The sequence below is a fragment of the Protopterus annectens genome, chromosome 2.part1, assembly GCF_019279795.1.
Source record: "Protopterus annectens isolate FY-2018-M chromosome 2.part1, PAN1.0, whole genome shotgun sequence".
Lineage (NCBI taxonomy): Eukaryota > Metazoa > Chordata > Ceratodontiformes > Protopteridae > Protopterus > Protopterus annectens.
Genome location: NC_056729.1, coordinates 1,699,125,924 through 1,699,144,054, shown reverse-complemented (window position 1 = coordinate 1,699,144,054; position 18,131 = coordinate 1,699,125,924). Strand labels below are relative to the sequence as shown.

At 42.2% G+C, this 18,131-nt stretch overlaps 1 protein-coding gene across 2 annotated transcripts in view; it reads right to left on the bottom strand.

Moving 5' to 3' along the window:
* Window positions 1–18,131, bottom strand: part of UBE4B (ubiquitination factor E4B) — a 2,592,778-nt gene that overhangs the window by 357,692 nt on the left and 2,216,955 nt on the right. For both annotated transcript variants that reach the window (XM_044063145.1, XM_044063144.1), the window contains one exon: window positions 12,171–12,305. In XM_044063145.1, coding sequence (XP_043919080.1) covers window positions 12,171–12,305 — 135 coding nt within the window. The remainder of the gene's footprint in view (window positions 1–12,170; window positions 12,306–18,131) is intronic.

Genomic DNA, 18,131 nt, shown 5'->3' with positions numbered 1-18,131 from the left:
GCTCAGCCAATAAGAGACTTCGTTCTTTGGCATAAGCGTGCCGAGTCGGAGCCGAGGATCGGCTCCGAACCCATCAGTCAGAATGTAGGCGAGATAGGATCACATAACATCTCTTCCATTTACTTTTGTACAATTTTTGTGTAGATGTTTTATGGGTAGATAACCAAATATGTTTGACATGAGAGGAAAGGAGAGGAAACCTGGTGATCAGGGGAACTGCAGCAGCCAAGTTGTTAGTTTGATATTGTCCAGGTTGGGATGAACCATTCCTGACGGGTGAGTCAGAAGGTCTGGAGCAGGGTCTAGAATCCATGGTTCCTCCTCAAGATGAGGCTGAAGAAAGGGAAACCAGATTTGATGAGGCCAATAGGGAGCAATCAGGATTACTGTTCTCTCCCAACAAACTTGCTTTCTGCAAAAACTTGAGAATTAGCGGGACTGGAGGAAAGGGATAAAGAAGTCCTGGAGGCCAATCGTGAACAAGTACATTCCTTGGTTACTCCCCCGTGGGAGGGATCAGGGCAAAATAGTTGCTGCATTTTGCATTGGTGGGCGATAAAAAGAGATTGCTGCAAGGCTGGCCACATTTCCGGAAGATCTCTTCAGTAACTTTCTAACTGAAGGACCATTCGTGTGGCCATAAAATGGCTCTGCTCAATTTGTCCACAATCACGCTGGATTTCCCTGAGGTGTGCATTGCTATCAGAAAGTGGTTGGAGGCTGTAGCCCATTGGCAGACCCACAAAGGGGGTAAGATCTGGTTCCCTCCTGTTTATTTATGTACCAGACTATAGACAAATCGTCCGACTGGATTGCTATCATTCCTACACGGAGAGTGTCTTGAAATGCTTGCAATGCTAAAAGCACTGCTCTCATCTCCAGGATGTTTATGTGCAAATGAGCCCATGTTTCTGCCAGATGCCTTCAACTGTCTTCCCTAGATAATGTCACTCTCCATCTGGGAAGCATCCGTGGTCATCGTGGCCTGGGGATGAGGGGGGAGACAAGTGACAGCCTTGAGATACTAAGGGACAGTGAACCACCACTGGAGATCCTTTTTGCAGGAATTTGTTATCATGAATTTGTATAACACTGGCTGTTCCAGAATAGACCATTATGTGGAAATTAACCATTGATGTATTCTCATATGAAAATGAACTAGAGGTATAAGTACAATTGACACAACCATTTTCCCCTATACCTTAAGAATCAGTTTTTCAGAGGCTTGCGGCTTCCTGCTTGACAATCTTAAATAATGGCAGAGATCGTCTACTCTGTCTTGAGGGAGTCTTGCTGTCAAATGTAGTTGTATACATCTCTGCTTCTACGAAGACTAAGTTTTGACATGGCTCTAGAGCAGATTTTTCAAAGTTTATGGTAATACCTAGGGAGGAACAGAGTTGAAGAGTATACTCCCTGACTTGTAGCAAAATATGCCTAGTCTGGGCGGTTATGAGCCAGTTGTAGGGATAGGGAAACACTAGGAATCCTCAGCGACTCAGGTGAGCTGCCAAAACTGACATGCATTTGGTGAACACTCTGAGGGCTGTAGTGAGACCAAAGGGCAGAGCTCGAAACTGGAAGTGACTGGCTACTAGCCAGAAGTACAAGTACCTTCTGGATTGCCTTTCCATTCGAATGTGGTAGTACACATCCTGAAGGTCTATAGAGCACATCCAATTGCAGTGTTACCATCCAGAACTTGGTCTTTTCTACAGATTTGTTCACATTGCTGAGGTCCAAAATGGGTATCCAGTCCCCTGTTTTCTTTGGAACTAAAAAGAATCTTGAGTAAGTTTCTTCTTGGATGACTCCTTCTTAGCAACTTTTGGATTTCTAATGTTGATTGTTCCTTCTGAATGTGTGGAATGTCTGGAACTGACTTGTTTATGGGTGTGGAAAAGGCGAAGGGAATGATGTATCTTCTGGATATTATGTCTTGCACCCATATGTCATTTAACTTTTGCCAGGTTTCGAGATGCAGGGACAATCGACCCCCAACTGCCTGCAGAGGCGAGCAATCAGACACTCCTTCAGGAGCGCTGGACGAGTCTACCAAGTACAGATTCTCTAGAACCCTGATTCTGCAGGCCTCCCCTGCCACAAGGGTGGCTTCTTCCATTATTGTTTCCCCCCTCCACCTCTAGGGGAACTCTCACCTTGTGTGTCCTGGAAAGACCTTTGTGAATTTCTAAACCACAATTTTCCACTACCTCTGTGACCTTTGGGGAAGGGTCTAGTAGGTGTGGAAAAATGAACTTCAGCAGCAGATAAGGTCTTGCCCTCCTGTTCACACCTGGTAAGTCTCTCTTTAATCTTAGGCCCAAAAAGAGAAGAGTCATCAAAAGGGTAGTTAATGAAGGAAGGCTTGAAGGGCTCCGCAAAGGTACATCCATGCCTGCCTCTTGAGAGTGATGCCTGAACCAGCTGCCCTACTCGTTCCATCTGCTGCACATGATAAAAGCCTCATGGATGAGTGGAAAACTGAATTGAGGGTGCTGAGCTGAGCATTAACTTTACCTGCCGCTATGTCAGCTACAGCTCCTTGGAGGGAGTCTGATAGTTCTTTTAACAGGTCCCTCTGTAACCTTGTGAAGTGGGTAAGGTAGTTCAGTGAACGTAAGGCAAAGGTTGTTGACAAAAAGATGCACTTCCCATACCTATTCATGGCCTGGAATCCTTATTCACAGGATGGACAGAGGAACTGGTGTCGGATAGCTCCTTTTTGATGGCCACCGCCACGACCATGGCATCAACTGCTACACCTTTTGTGAAAATGTCTTGTCTTTAGGATCTGTAATGTATTTGTCTGGCCTCTTAGGAGTAGGTTCTATGGAGTTTGGGGTCTCTCAAGCCTTCCGACAGATTACCTCAATAAGCTCATCATAAGGAGGGATCACCCAAGAGGTTGAAGTGCGAGGCCCAAATGCCTTCAGGTAAACTGACGCCTTGGCCACAGGAGATGTGGACTGCCAGTCACCTCTATGCTTTAAAATTTCCAGGATGTCTCCAAAGGAGACATCTTCAGGAGGTGACCGTGGGGACCCTTCTGCTTCATTGAGGTCGGTATCAGAAGTGATAAGACTCCTCTGGGTGTCAAGATGCTTCCTCTTGCAGGTCCTCTTCTGAGGGACCTCCGCAGTGGGACATTCTGGAGATGTTTCAGAAGAAAGGAGAGCCCCCTGTTGGAAATCCTGAGGCCTGGAGTCTCTGCGGTCCTGTGGAGAGGGAATGTGAGAAGCTAAAGACACCTGCGCAGAACTAGTAGGAAGATCCGAGAGGGACTGTGCCTTAGACTAGGAAGTAGTCAAAATCCTCCTCATGACTTCAAAAGCAGTCTGCCCCTGCTCTGAAGAACACCTCGGATCCAACAAAGGGTTGTTGGAGACAAAGGCATCTCCAGCACAGAAGACAGAAGCTCCGAAGCAGATGTAGGAGCTGAACTCACCCATGCCAAGGCACCCAGAGGCAGAGTCAGATCTGGAGAGATCCGAACTGGCTCCATGGACCTGACTGGAGAGTGCCGGTTCCCTACTCTGATGGGGGGGGGGGGGGCACTCAGGGCAGATACTGGATCCATGGATCCTCTGGGTCCCGGATCCGATACAGACACAAGCTGGGTGTCTGAATCTTCTGGATCCAAAACCAAGTGACAGAATGGAGGAGGAACAGGTGTCGAAGGGGAAGACTGTGCCTGATCCAATACCTTTGGGTTCTGGTCCAATAATAATTTGGCCAAGGCCAGTGTCTTTAGCAGCCTCTGCACCACCCTATCCACATCTTCACTGGACAGACTCCTGGTGGACTGGGTAGAAAAGGTATGAGATCTTGACTTTATAAGGAAAGGTGATGGGAGCCGAGAATGGATAAGCTCCAAGGAAAAAAGATTGACTCTGATACCTAAATTCAGTGGGCAAAGTGGTCTTTGGAGCTGAGGGTTCAGACAAGGTAGACCTTGGAGCGGAGGGTTCTGATTGCTCCAAGGAAGTCTTGGATCTAATTTGAGCTGTTTGCTCCTAAGGTTTCAATGGAGCCGACAGTCTAGGTGCTTTCTGCTTCAGCTCCGAAGATGATTTCTGAGCCAAAGAAGTATGTTTTTGAGTTCTCACATTTCTCCAATTTTGATGAAGTCTCGGGAGATCGTCTCAGAAAAGTTTTTTTTTAACAATCCCTTAAGAATGAGCTTGTTCTTCTGCTCTATGAGCAACCTCTGATTAAACCCATGGCAAACTGAACAAGACTCCTGTAGATGAAGAGACCTCAAGCAATACACAAAGTGTGTGAACCGCTAAGGAGTATCTTTTTTCCACATTTCTCAAGCCAAGAGGCTTCCCTTCCTTTTGAGACATAACAACAAAGAAGAAAGAAGGGACACACACTCAGAAACAACAGCAATAGTCCTCTAATTTAATCGGACACAAAAATAGGATTTTTTTTTTTTAAACAATCGTCCTCCAAGTAAAATGGATGATAAGAAAAGGAGATAGAGTGGAGGAGAAAAAAAAAAATCCTCTAACTAAAACGGACGCTAGCAAGGAAAACTAAAGGAAACTAACACTTGTAAAAGACAGGGTAAGGATAGAAACAGTTAAAAAGAAATTCTAGCCTAAAAGAAAGTCTTAACATTAACGATACTATAAAAAATAAAAGAAACACTTAGCCCAGAGCTTGCTGGTGAACCTCCTTCACAGAGCGGCAAACGAGATCTGGGGAAGTTAGGGAGATGCATTATGGGCAAGGGAGAATGCCCACGAGCTTTGCTGAAGACCTTGAGCTTTTGAAATGGCCGAAACAGATCCGACAGGATCAGAGCCATCAGTGAGAATAAAGGCGAGACTGACAACACATGAGAAGACTAGTAAAGTAGAAGTTAAAAAAGATGATGAAGTTATGGAATACTTATTAAGCGAAGGGTTTAGTGCAGAAAGTCTAACACATGTTACAACACAGCATGCTGAAACGAGTCCCCAAAGAAAGGAGAAACAGAAGAACCAGAAGAAATCCAAAGAAGAAATATGGACATGGGAAAGAAAAAGAGATTTAATATGGTGCAATATTTATGCAAAGGAGAAAGCAAAACTAATCAATAGAAAAAGAGCAGCACCAAAGATATTTGAAGATAAATACAGGCAAAGGCATCCCGACATGGAAAATTTTACAATACAAAACACAAAAAAACAGAGGAAAAGTAGAAAAAAAAGATTAGTAATGTAGAAGTTAAAGAAATAGAAAAAAGAAGCTATGTCTTACCATAACATCCCATCTGTGTTGTTCATCTTCACCAATCCTTGACGGTGGGTTCAGTTTCAAACTCTCAGAAATGACTCGGCCGTTATTTTCCAGCTCGCGCTCTCCAAACTCTTGAGCCAGGCTCTACTGATAATGCTCCTCACAGAGATTACCTCAGATCAAGTTTGCCAGATAGAATATATACAAAAATTTTTATCTATCTATACATATACATATATATATATCTATATCTATATATATATAAGCATGTAAACATACCTACCTATAGACATATATACAGATAGAAATGAGGCCATCTATGGATTCTTGATGAGAACTGGATCTGAACTGGTGAGGCCTACTAAGAGTTTTAGGTAGGGGGAAGGTGGGATGGTATGTCAAGGACTGATGAAGATGAAAGTACAGTTTTGTACCTACCATAAATGTAGATGTTCGAGTGCTAATACAGCTGCAGTCATAACAGATGGGTTCTCCTGCCATCAGGCGGGTCCTCGGTCGGCCGAATTCCAAAGTCTAGGTCCGGCGTCGGTTGTCGTTGCTTCTTCCCTGATGTCAGTGCGACAGGGGTATAAAAGAACCAGCCGACGCCATTTTCTTCAGTTTTTCTTGCCTCAGATGTCAGGTACCCCCAGAAGGAAGGCAATACATAAATTTGTGTAATAAAGCAATGCAATATAATCAAAATACAGTAGTTGCAAGCAAATACACCATAAATGAATACCCCAATCAGGTTGTATGAGGAGGTGTTAGCCAATAGGCCTGTCCCAAGAGGGGAAGGAGGGAGGGAAACCTGGACTGCAGCTGTATTAGCACTCGAACATCTACATTTATGGTAGGTACAAAACTGTACTACGTTCATCGTGCATACAGCTACAGTCATAACAGATGGGTAGAATCCCAAAGCTAAGAAAGGGGTGGTAGGCACTAGGTGGAACTAGGAGGAGCCAGGATGCCCTGCAAGACTGCAGCGGCAAAGCCTGCTCTAGTTTTGGAGTATAATGGTAGGTGGTAGTGCTTGGAGAAGGTATGCACAGAACTCCAAGTGGCTGCTTCCAAAATATCTTTGGTAGGAACTCCTCTGAGGAAAGCTGCAGAGGTAGCTGTGGCCCTTGTGGAGTGAGATCCTCAGCATTAGCACCAAATAATACATCCTTTTGTAGAGGGGCATCTAGTAATTTAGCTTTGACATGATCAGGCAAGGTTTGTTCCTTGAGCCAGGCATGTCTACGTATGATTGATCCTGTAACAGCAGCTCTACATGAGGCCTCTAGAGCATCAAAACCACATTGTAAGGTATGCTTACCCACTTGTTCTGCACTATGCATCAAATCCTGCAACTCCTTCAAGTCTGGTTGTTCAGGTTGTGACATTTTACTTTTCAATTGTGATAACAAAAACTGTTGGTATTTTAGCATATGGAACTGACAGTTTAAGGCCCTCATGGCTAAGGTAGCCGAGGTATATACCTTTTTTCCCCACCTTTCTAAGGATCTGGAATCTCTCTCGGAAGGTAATGGATTTTTAGCAGTGGAGGCCTTAATTCCCTTGGGGCCCTGTGAGATGGTTTCTGGGTCAGCAGCATGGCTTTTGTATAGAAATTGGTGTGAGTCAGGAACCCTGTAGTACCTATCAGGCTTGACTGGGGCTGGAGGCAGAGAATCCGGGTTAAGGCAGGCCTCCGAGTAAACATCATCTAGGATGTCCAAGACAGGAGGTATAGCCAGAGGCCTGTGCTGAGGTAGCAAGAGAAATTCCCCAAGCCTTTTCTTGGAATCTGAATAATCTTGGCCTTCCCAGTGGAAGACTTCCCTTAAGGTATGCAAAGTTTCCCCAAATGAGTAATCCTCTGGGGGGGATACAGAAGGAATGGACTCCTCTGCATCAGAGTCTTCAAAAGGGGAGTAAGAATGTTCCTGATCATCAGAGTGCTCTGAAATAATGGAGCCCTGATCAGAGGAGGGGGATTCTTCCTCCACTCTGGGCCTTTTGTCCGGTGGGGGTTGAGAACCCCTGATAAGAGTAATTAAATCCTCAGCCATTTTAAGCATCTGTTTTTTAGGCATGGGGCCTGGAGATGAGCCCTGTGTAGCTTGTCTCTTGGAATGCATGGCTGCTTTAGACTTAGTGAAAGCCTTGATGGAAAAAGAAGAGGAAGGTCTGAAGACACCTTGAGTGGAGGTAGACCTGTCCACATTTTGAGGTTCGACGCCAAGAGTGGCTTCGGTATCTGTAGTCGGGGTGTGGGCCGAGGAGCCTGCGACCTCGGGCACAGGAGACACCGCCAATGAAGTGTCGTCGGTAGTCAGGGGCTGCGTAGGCGCCTCGCTGAGAACCGGACCACGTGTAGTCGGCTTTGGCGTGGTGTCAGTAGAGGCCGCGGACCTCGTGTGTCGGTCCTTATCTTTGCGTTTTTTAGACAAAACTGGAGTCGGAGTATCCAATTTTTCCAAAATAATGCTGGGCGAACTCCGCCCGACGCTTAATGGTGCGTTTGTTGAATGTAGCACAAAAGCGGCAGACCGAGACGTTGTGGTCTGGGCCTAAACAAGGTATACAGAGGGAATGGAAATCCTTATGCAGTATTTGCTTCCCACATGAAATACAATTATTAACTTTGTCTGACATCGGCCTGAGGCAAGAAAAGTTTCCCCAACGGGGTACTTAGTTTTCAAGAAGACTTCGGTTTCAAAATTTTCGTAATTTCAGGAGCTGGCCGACCGGCAATTGCGAACTGCTTCTGCTTCGGGCACCGCGCGGCAAGAAAGACTGGAGAAAATGGCGTTGGCTGGTTCCTTTATACTCCTGTCGCACTGACGTCAGGGAAGAAGCAACGACAACCGACGCCGGACCTAGACTTTGGAATTCGGCCGACCGAGGACCCACCTGACGGCAGGAGAACCCATCTGTTATGACTGCAGCTGTATGCATGATGAACATCAACACAGACGGAACGTTATGGCAAGACATAACGTCTTTATCTGATGTTGTTGATCTTCACCTAAACCTTGATGGTGGGACAAAATCCCCAGCACCTTATGTACCTTGGGATGTCTCATGGAAGAATATTCCAAAGCACCATAGAGCCAAGGGATGCCCGACCTCTCGTGACCTGATCTAATTTGTTACGTGCGATAAAGGTATGGTAAGAAGACCAAGTGGCTGCTGCATAAATGTCATCTAGAGAAGCTCTTGCATGAAAAACTGCTGATGTGGCAACAGCCCTCGTAGAATGAGCTTTTAACTGTTTTGAGAAGTTGAAGTCCTTGTCATTGATACATGAAAGAAATGCAGTCTCCCAACCATTTAGCTAAGGTAACTTTGGTGACTGCACAACCCATTCTTAAGGAAGAGAAAGCCACAAATAATTGGTCAGATTTACGGAATTCTTTAGTTTTATGGAGATAAAAATGCAACTGTTTATGAACATCCAGCAAATGAAGAGGGTATTCTCCTTTAATGGTAAAATTAGGGAAAAATGTTGGCAACTGTAAGGTCTGGGTGATGTTGGATTCAGTAAGGAGGGATTTGTTCTCAGTTGTACTCTGTCTTTATGAAAAATTAAATAGGGTGATTTGCATGATAGGGCCTGTAACTCAGAGACTCTCTATGCAGAGGTGATGGCCACTAGAAATAAGGTCTTCCAAGTCAAACATTTTAATTGACAAGAAGCAGCTGGTTCAAAAGGGGCTTGAGTTAATGCTTGGAGGACCGTAGTCAAATCTCATGCAGGAACTGGTTCTTTAAAATGGGGGGGGGGGGGTCTCAGCAAGTACAAACCTTTCAAGAAGGCTTTGAAAAGTTTATGAGACATTATTGATGAGTCATTGTATCCAGTATGAAAATGAGAGATTGCTGCCAACTGAACTTTTATAGTCGAAGCAGAGGAACCAGATTCAAAGAGGGTATTCAAGAAGTCCAAAATGTGCTCAATTGGGGCATTAAAGGGATGAAGTCCTTTGTCTACAGCCCATACGGTAAATCTTTTCCATTTGCACAAGTAAAGTTTTCTAGTTGAGGCTTGTGATGTGCAATAATAATAATAATAATACGTTGCACGGGTGATGACAGAGAGGGATGCATCACAGCATGACAGAGCAATGGATCCCCAAATTAAGGAGAAACCAGTGGAGTGGGAAACATCTGGTCAGTTGCCATATGAAGATACTTTGGCGCCATTCATAGGAAACAGTACAAATGTTCAGCTGCGGTTGCACAGCAAGAGAAGGAACAGGAAACTGTGACAACTCTGACGCAGTCAACGTTGTGGAGTGATAGGCCAGTGAGCTCCCACATGAAAGAGCAATGGTTAAAACAGGATGAAACTGAAGAGAATGTGGCACAGGAAGATGCTCTGGAATTTTCTATAGAATGTCTCCAGGAAATGGAGAACAAAGTGTGTGCCCTCAGTTTAGAAGAAAATGATCTAAGAGAAGATTTATTTGATTTAATAGGAAATGGACAGACACATTAAGATCAATGAAAGAAATAAGATGACAGAAATTCAATAAAACCCAAAACGGTAGACGTGTGATAAAACAAATAAACACAGTAATTAGGACTGTCCATAGAGATTCATGTGATATAACAGAAATAAGCAGGATAGATTACTGTGCAGCTAAATTAATAACAGATAGTCTCACCAAAAAAAACACTGGGTAGTAAAGGAAGGGGAGAAACTGAATGCTATTACAGAAGTACTGAATAGAGAAAACTGTAAAGCAATTAAGACAAGAAAGTGTCACCATTAGAAGAGTACAGAAGGGGGAATAGATCAACAAAAATACTCGGAAAGACAGATGTGAAAAAAGCAATGTGCAGTATCAGAATAGAACAGGATATGTTGTACACTATCGCAAGTAGTAAACTAAAAATATCAGCACAGGCAGAAAAACTTAGAAGATATGCAAACAAATATAAAGGAAAAGTACAAAATAAGCAATTTATTGATGACCCAAAAAAGTTTTATACAGAATTGGGAAACAAGGCAAAAGGAATTGAAACACCACCAAAAAAGAGGAAATAGATAAATTTTGGAGAAAATCTAAGAAGATCCTGTGGAACATAACAAAGGCGCCAAATGGATAGAAAAGAAGTAAAAGAAAGAATAAGTTCAAATGCACAGGATATGAAACAAGATGAAGTAATGGCCAGAGAGACTGAAACAAAGTTAAGAAAAGCTCCCAACTGGAAAATCCCAGGCCCAGATGCAGTATGCAACTTCTGACTAAAAGTATTAACATCTTTACATGAAGATTTAGCCATGAGTAAGAACTATTTATATATGCACCCTGACCAGACACCAGCTTGGTTATCAATAGAAAAAACAATATTCCTAACTTAACAGTGAACCTGCAAGCTATTCTAAAAACTATAGACCAATAACTTGCCCTCCTACGACGTACAAACTATACAATGGAATTGATGCCATGAGAGTTTATAGTCATTTAGAAGAAAACTCAATAATGGCAACAGGTCAAAAGGGTAATAAAAGAAAGTCATACGGAAAAAAGGCTCATTAGTTGTTAAAGTCATAATGGAGAACTGTAAAAAAAGGGGAAGAATCTAAGTATGGTACATACAAACTATAAAAAAGCATCTGACAGAATTCCACATTCAAGGATAAAAGGGTGTTTAAAAATGTGTAAAATACACCCTACCTGATCGATTACATTACAGCAACCATGAAACAGTAGCAAACCACTTTGCAGTTAAGCCATGACAAAGGACAAATTATTACTCCAGGGATAAAAATTTAAAGGGTAATATTCCAGGGCAACTCTCTGTCACTGCTGCTATTCTGTCTTGGCCTTAACCATTAAGTCGTCTACTTAACAGATTAGGTCATGGCTGCAATCTGGCTCCCAGAAAACAACAGAGTAGACTTCACATCTTCTTTTTGCAGATTATTTAAAACTGTACAGTTCATCAGATGAGGAACTGAAAGCACAACTGCAAGTGGTCAAAACTTTTTCAAATGATACAAGAATGTCATTTGGTCTTCATAAATGTGCAAAAGAAACCTTTAAAGCAGGAAAGCTGCAGCACTAAGAAAACATCAGTTTGGGATAGGAATGTGATATAAAAAAACTTGAGCAAGAGTGAGTGTATAAATATTTAGGAACTGAAGAAGGATCAACAATAAAACATGAACAAATGCAAATAAAACTTAGTATGGAATATTTTAGAAGACTTAAATAATGAAAACAGCATTGACATCTAGGAACACAGTCCAAGCTACAAACCAATTTGCTCTTCCTGTCCTAACTTACAGTTTTGGAATGAATGACTGGCCCCAAAAGGTGATGGATACACTGGACAGGAAAAGAAGGATAATTCATGCTCATCAAATGATTATAAAAAACAGTGCACACCTAGATTATATGTTCCCCGTTCTGAAAGAGGTATGAGCCTCCTCAAAACTGACTACATATACAGATCTGCAACTGTGGGACTGCATACATATCTGCTGACCTCACAAGACCCAAATGTAGTGAATGGTTTGAAACACGAAGAAGTACACCACCATAAATGAAAGTATGAAATGTCACTATCATGACACCTTTCTTACAGATTGTTAAGATGGAGTTATAGCAAACTGCTGAAAATACTAGCGAGGCCACCAGCTGCACAACACTGGAGTGGAAATTTGGTGCTGGAATTTAATGCAACATTCAGATCAAAACTCATAAGTGCTCTCTGCTGAAGTGCAGTTTGTGAGAAAGTAGTGTTTAAACTTTACCTATCTGACAGGGGTGTCAGATTCCAACAGGACAGCCACCAGTACCTTTCTGCATTTTCAAACCTGTTACTATCACTAATGGGGAGGGGGCAATTTCTAAAATAGTGAAAGTAGGGGTGGATGCAAGGAAAAAAAATAACTCTTTTCTAAATAAGGAACAAACAAACAGGAATGTACTTACTGGCCTGAGGAATGGTTTCTGAACTTGTTTGGTAAGAATATGAAACATGTCAACTGTTTCTGTAGCAAGTGCAAGATACGATCGGGAGACACGCTCATCCTGAGTCAGCTGTGACTGTCGGCTCTGTTGCTGTTCCTAAAAACAAAGTAAAATACAATTCAAATTAAAGAAATTTAGGATTCATTCTTAACTCAGTACTCTCTTACATACTAGTATGCATATGAAAATCATAATAAATGCAAGTTATAATTTAGTTTATGCAAACTAAAAGATGCTTACTCATTTTGATTGGTAAATATACTTAAGATATATACTTATCTTTCCCCGAATAGAGACAAACAGCCAGCACCACGTGTACATTTCCTTTTGTCTCACATCAGCTTGCTTATTACACTTCTATATATAAACCCTTCTACTAGAAGCCACAAGAATTAGACTACAGGAACTAAACAAATATGCTAAAATTGGACTGCTGCTTGAGCTTCCAAGATGGCTGCACATTGAATAGCAGCTTATTTCTAGCTCTCCTAGTGTGAAAATAGAAACTCTTCAGAGAAGGCCAGTAGACCTGTGTTTATGGGTAAATTTCAGTAACTGGCCAGTACGTGCACTGCCTGGATGACTGGAATAAAGAAACAGAAGACTTGGAAAAAATCAGCTACAAAAAGTGAGAAAGAAACACTGACTGGGGGAAGTTCAGCAGCTGTTCAGCAAAAAACAAGGCAACCTTCAGACATAACTTCCAGCAACTTACAGGAAGATATAAACCTAGGTTTTGGCTAAAGGTCCTGTCCCTCTACTCAGTTTCATACAGACCTCCCCAGAGGTGACCTCTGTCTGGCATACAAAGCAATTTGGGACTGCTGCATATCTGCAAGTCAAGCTCCACTTGAGTAACCGGCACTTGCGACCTTAACCTGGTCTGTAACATCAATAGGACTTGTTGGCGGGACAGATGTGTGTCCCAGAGACTCCCCCATCTGTGGAATAGACTCCCTCTCCACGTCAAGCAGAGTATCTCATTATCCCTTTCTAAGCTCAACCTGGACAACTGGATGGGAAACATAAAATACACCCCTGGGATTCCACCTGTGTCCCTGCTGGACAGGGGTTTTGGGTGCTGACTTGGCTAAACATGGGCTAAACTCTTGGCTAGGCGTAGAAGGGTCTCAGGGCCAATAGCCTAGTGACTTCCTATGATCCTATAAGGCAAATGCATACAGACCTGGTTAAAATAAACAAAACACTGATGGAGTATATCAGCACAAACAGCAAAAGGCTGGAAAAAAAAAGGAAAAAGCTTTAAACAGATATTCAGATGAGATGATAAAGCTACAAAACTCAGACGTCGCAATAAAGAAAAGGCTGAGAATATGAGACTGCTCAGGAAGAGATGTTTAAAAAATAATAGAGTTAGAGAACAAAGCAGGTAAGGAAAATCTGAGATTTTCATATATACCAGAGAACTGGAAGGAACAGACTGCATTAATTTTATGAAAACACAAAAAAAGCAACTGGATTGGTATTCCACAGCAGGAGCTGTTAGTTGAAAGGGCACATCATGTGTATGCTCCAAACCGGGCTATAAGAAAGCAACCTAGACTTTTAATAGTAGAGGTGCAATCCTACCAGCAAGAATTGATTCTGACAAAATTGTGGAAGGAGGACAAAGTACTAAAAGTGGGAGACAGCAGAGTGTTTGTGTGGAAAATAATTACTCATTGTACACCAGACAGAAAAGGAGCAAATTTATTCCTCTATTAAGGGAATGTAAAGATACAGGTGTGAGATTCAAACTGCTGTACCTAGTTGTCTTCAAGGTATTCTTCCCTGGAGGGACAAAAAACATTTTTGATGAAATACATGCTAAGGAGCTAATACAAAAGTTTGTCCAACAAAAAGTAAGCTGTGAAACAGAAGGAGATTCTGCTTCCTGTTCCTCTGGTAATAAAGACCACAGAAGGACTGTACCTGTGAAACTTTTTCAAAATTTTCAACAAAAAATCTTGGAAAGAATGAGAGAGCACAAGAGTTGACTAGAAGAATCAAGTGTATGTTGGAAATGAAGCAGAGACAAGATTTTAGAGATGAACAGTAATAAAACCAGTAATTTAATACAGGATTACAATGCAAGAATTATACTTATGAAATATGACAAAACAAGAAAATCTGGAAATAATGGACTTTTTCAGAATTTGTTGGACTTATGGGGGACTCTAAAGCATATGCCCTACTTCATGTAATTAATGATCGGAAAAATGCTTTGGGGAGGGGAAGAGGAGGGAGAAAGTTAACTGAAAGCAAAGATGTTTTTCTTAAATAGTACCAATTTTGTGGCATCTGATTTCCTTTACACGCTATAAAGTAAGGTTTTGTTCAGTTATTTGTAAGTGTAATGTCGTTTATAAACAGGTGCTGCGGTTCTATTTTTCTTTTTTTCCTCTCCATTCTCTCTCTCCTTGTTCAGTATTAAGAGATGTAGGCACTGCAATGTATTAAAAAAGCCTGGTTAAAAAGCATAATAAATGAAATATTAATGTGCTTTTTCACATTCTTCCATGGGGAAATGACTGGATTAAAGACCTTAGACTGAATTAATAACAAGTTTTAAGAGAGAGCAAGTAAATGAAAAAGAACATTGAATATTATGATGCCTTTTTCTAGCAGATACATGTATGCTCAGTAACAACTCTGCAGCTGGTCTTCATGTTTCCATGGAAATAATCTGATACAGAGAAACTGGCTGCCTGGTTCTCATGTCCCCATGGAGATAATCTGATAAAGAGAAATAGGCTACAGTCTGGTGGAGAGTAACTGGCTGAGGAAAAACAAAAGAAAAGAGACTGGCTAGGGGATAATGTTCTCTGAAAGCATTCAGGGTTTTTCCCAGTGTAGTTAATGTTCTCTGAAAACATCCAAGGGTTTTCCCAGCCGGGAGAGCTATAAAGATAAGACAAAACCAATCAGCACTTAGTAAAAGCACAGGCTGCACCATGCCTCTTAGCAAGGATGACCTTTCTTTTAAGTTAACTTATGTCTGTGATTGTCAGTTTGGGATTTTTGTTCCTATTAGGAGGGTAAAACTTCAATATTTGAAGGTAAACATAGTTGTGTGTGTGTTACTATTAAGTTAACAGGTTTTAGAGGAGTATTGGGGGGATTGTTTATTTTTTGTTTGAGAGCTGTCAATAAAACCAAAAGTATTATAAGAAGTGACAAAAGCTCAAACGTATTTGACAAGAACCAACTGTGTAAAAGTTCAACCTGCCAAAAGTACAGTTTGTGTACACTTACCATAAATGTAGATGTTCCGAGTTTATTCACTGTTGCAGTCATTACATTTGGGTAATCTGCTGGCAGGTTGCCCTCAGTCGGCCTGAATTCCAAAGTCTTGGGTCCTGCGTCAGTTGCTGTCTTCTCTTCCATTACATCAGGTGTATAAAACATGCAGCCAACGCTATTTTCATTAGTTTTTCTTGCCCCCGATGTCAGGTGCCCCCAAAAAGGTAGCAATATTATATATATATATATATATATATATATATATATATATATATATATATATATACACACACACACACATATGCATCAGTATAAACTTCACCTTCATCTACAAGCAAATACACCACATAGGTTGTAGAAGATAGAGTAGGAAAGATAAACTGTAGAATGACAGGGGGATGGCGGGAGGGTAACCTGGACTGCAACAGTGAATACACTCGAACATCTACATTTATGGTAAGTGTACACAACTGTACTATGTTCTTCGTGTTTCACTGTTGCAGTCATTACATTTGGGTAGACTCCCAAAGCTATGGTTGGGAGGCTGGTGCTAAATAGCATTAGGTGCAGCTATAAGGCCCTGCAGCACTGCAGAGGCAAAGCCTGCCTGGGACATAGAGAAGAGAGGCAAATGGTAATGCTTTGTAAAGGTGTGAACAGAACTCTAAGTAGCAGCCTCTTGAATGTCTTTGGTTGGTACTCCTCTGAGAAAGGCTGCTGAGGTAGCTGCAGCTCTGGTGGAATTAGACCTAATGCCCTTGGGCACAGGTTTACCATGGTGTAAGTAGCAGAAACGGATGCAGTGGCTTATCCACTTTGAAAATGTTTGCTTTGAAATAGCCTTTCCTTCTGATCCTGCAGCATATGACACTAGTAATTGCTCAGTTTTTCTTAGAGCTTTAATCCTGCTCAAGTAGAATCTTAGCTGTCTGTGTATGACCCAGGAATGCAGAATTCTTTCCCCTTTGTTCTGTGGATTTGGATAAAAGTTGGCAGATGAATTGTTTGGTTAAGAGCCACACTCGAAGCCTCCGTAGGCATAAAAGTAGGATTTGTCCTCAGAGACACTCTGTCTGGGTAAAATATGACAAAAGGCTCTACAGCCATGAGGGTCTGTAGCTCTGAAACTCTTCTTGCTGAAGTAATTGCTAGTAGCAGAGCTATCTTCCATGATAAGAACTTTATATCAGTGGTAGCAGCTGGTTCAAATGGAGGCAGGGTGAGCTTTTCCAACACATAATTGAGGTCCCATGCAGGTAATGGTGATCTTCTAGGAGGCCTTAAATTTTTGGCTCCTCTAAGATACTGCTTTAGTAAAGGATGAGGAAAGATTGGTGGCTCTGTATTGTAATGAGCCGAAATGGCACAGGCATGGATCTTGACTGATGAGAAAGATATGCCTTTATCAAGCAGCTCAGTTAAGTATTCTAATATCTGAGGAATATGTGGTTCTGCTGTATCAGTTCCTTGTGCTTGATTCCAAGCACAGAATCTCTTCCATTTGTCAGCGTAAGATTTTCTAGTACTAGGCCTTCTGACTTCCAAAATGACATCCATCACAGCTTTACTAAGAGGTGTCGTTTGTATGATTGCATGATTAGCCATGCTGCCAGGTTCAGGGTCTGTAGTTGATTCTGCAGCATCTGATTGTTTTGCTGGGACAGTAGTTGTGGTCTTTGAGGCAAGGTCCAAGCTGGGTATTGAGATAAGTTCCTTAAGATTGGGTACCAGTATTGGCGGGGCCAGTCCGGGGCAATTAATATCATCTTTGGCTTCTCTTGTCTGACTTTTAGGAGGACCTTGGGTAGAAGAGGCAGAGGAGGAAAGGTGTAAACTGATAGTTTTTTCCAACTGAAGGATAGGGCGTCCACTTTCCATGCTTGTCTGTGATAAGTCCTTGGCAGAATCTTTTCAATTGATAATTCCGTCCACTTTCCATGCTTGTCTGTGATAAGTCCTTGTGCAGAATCTTTTCAATTGATAATTTTGATGACAGGCAAATAGATCTATGTCTGGGCTACCCCATTTCTCTGTTATCATGCTGAAGACTTGTGGATTTAGTTTCCATTTGTGAAGATCCATAAGGTTTCTGCTTAAATCGTCTGCCAGAGTGTTTTGTTTTCCTGGCAGGAATTGAGCTTGAAGATGTATTTGGTAGGTCAAAGCTGTGACCCACAGTGCCATGGCTAATCTGCAAAGGGGGTATGAGTGTGTGCCCCCTTGCTTGTTTATATACCACATGACTGTGGTGTTGTCCATCTTTATCAGTAGTTGTCCTGGATGAAGTAAGTCCTTGAAGGCTGTTAGGGCATTTTGAACAGCTAGCATCTCTTTCTGGTTGATATGTAGATGCATTTGTTTTGGTGCCCATATGCCCTGAATGCATCTTCCTGCCATGTGGGCCCCCCAGGTATAATCTGATACGTCTGTTGCTAAGGTTTGGCTGGCAAGGGGTAAAGTGAAGGGCCGTCCCATGTTTTGGTGACAGGCCTTTGCCCACCATAGAAACTCCTGTTTCAGGCAGGGAATGAGAGGAATCATTGTTTCCAGACTGTGTGAATGTTGACTCCATAAACTTTTTAGGTACCGCTGAAGTTTCCTCATATGCAGACTTGCATATGGAATTAGTAGGATGCAGGATGCCATGAAGCCCAGAGCCTGCAGAATTTGTCTTGCAGA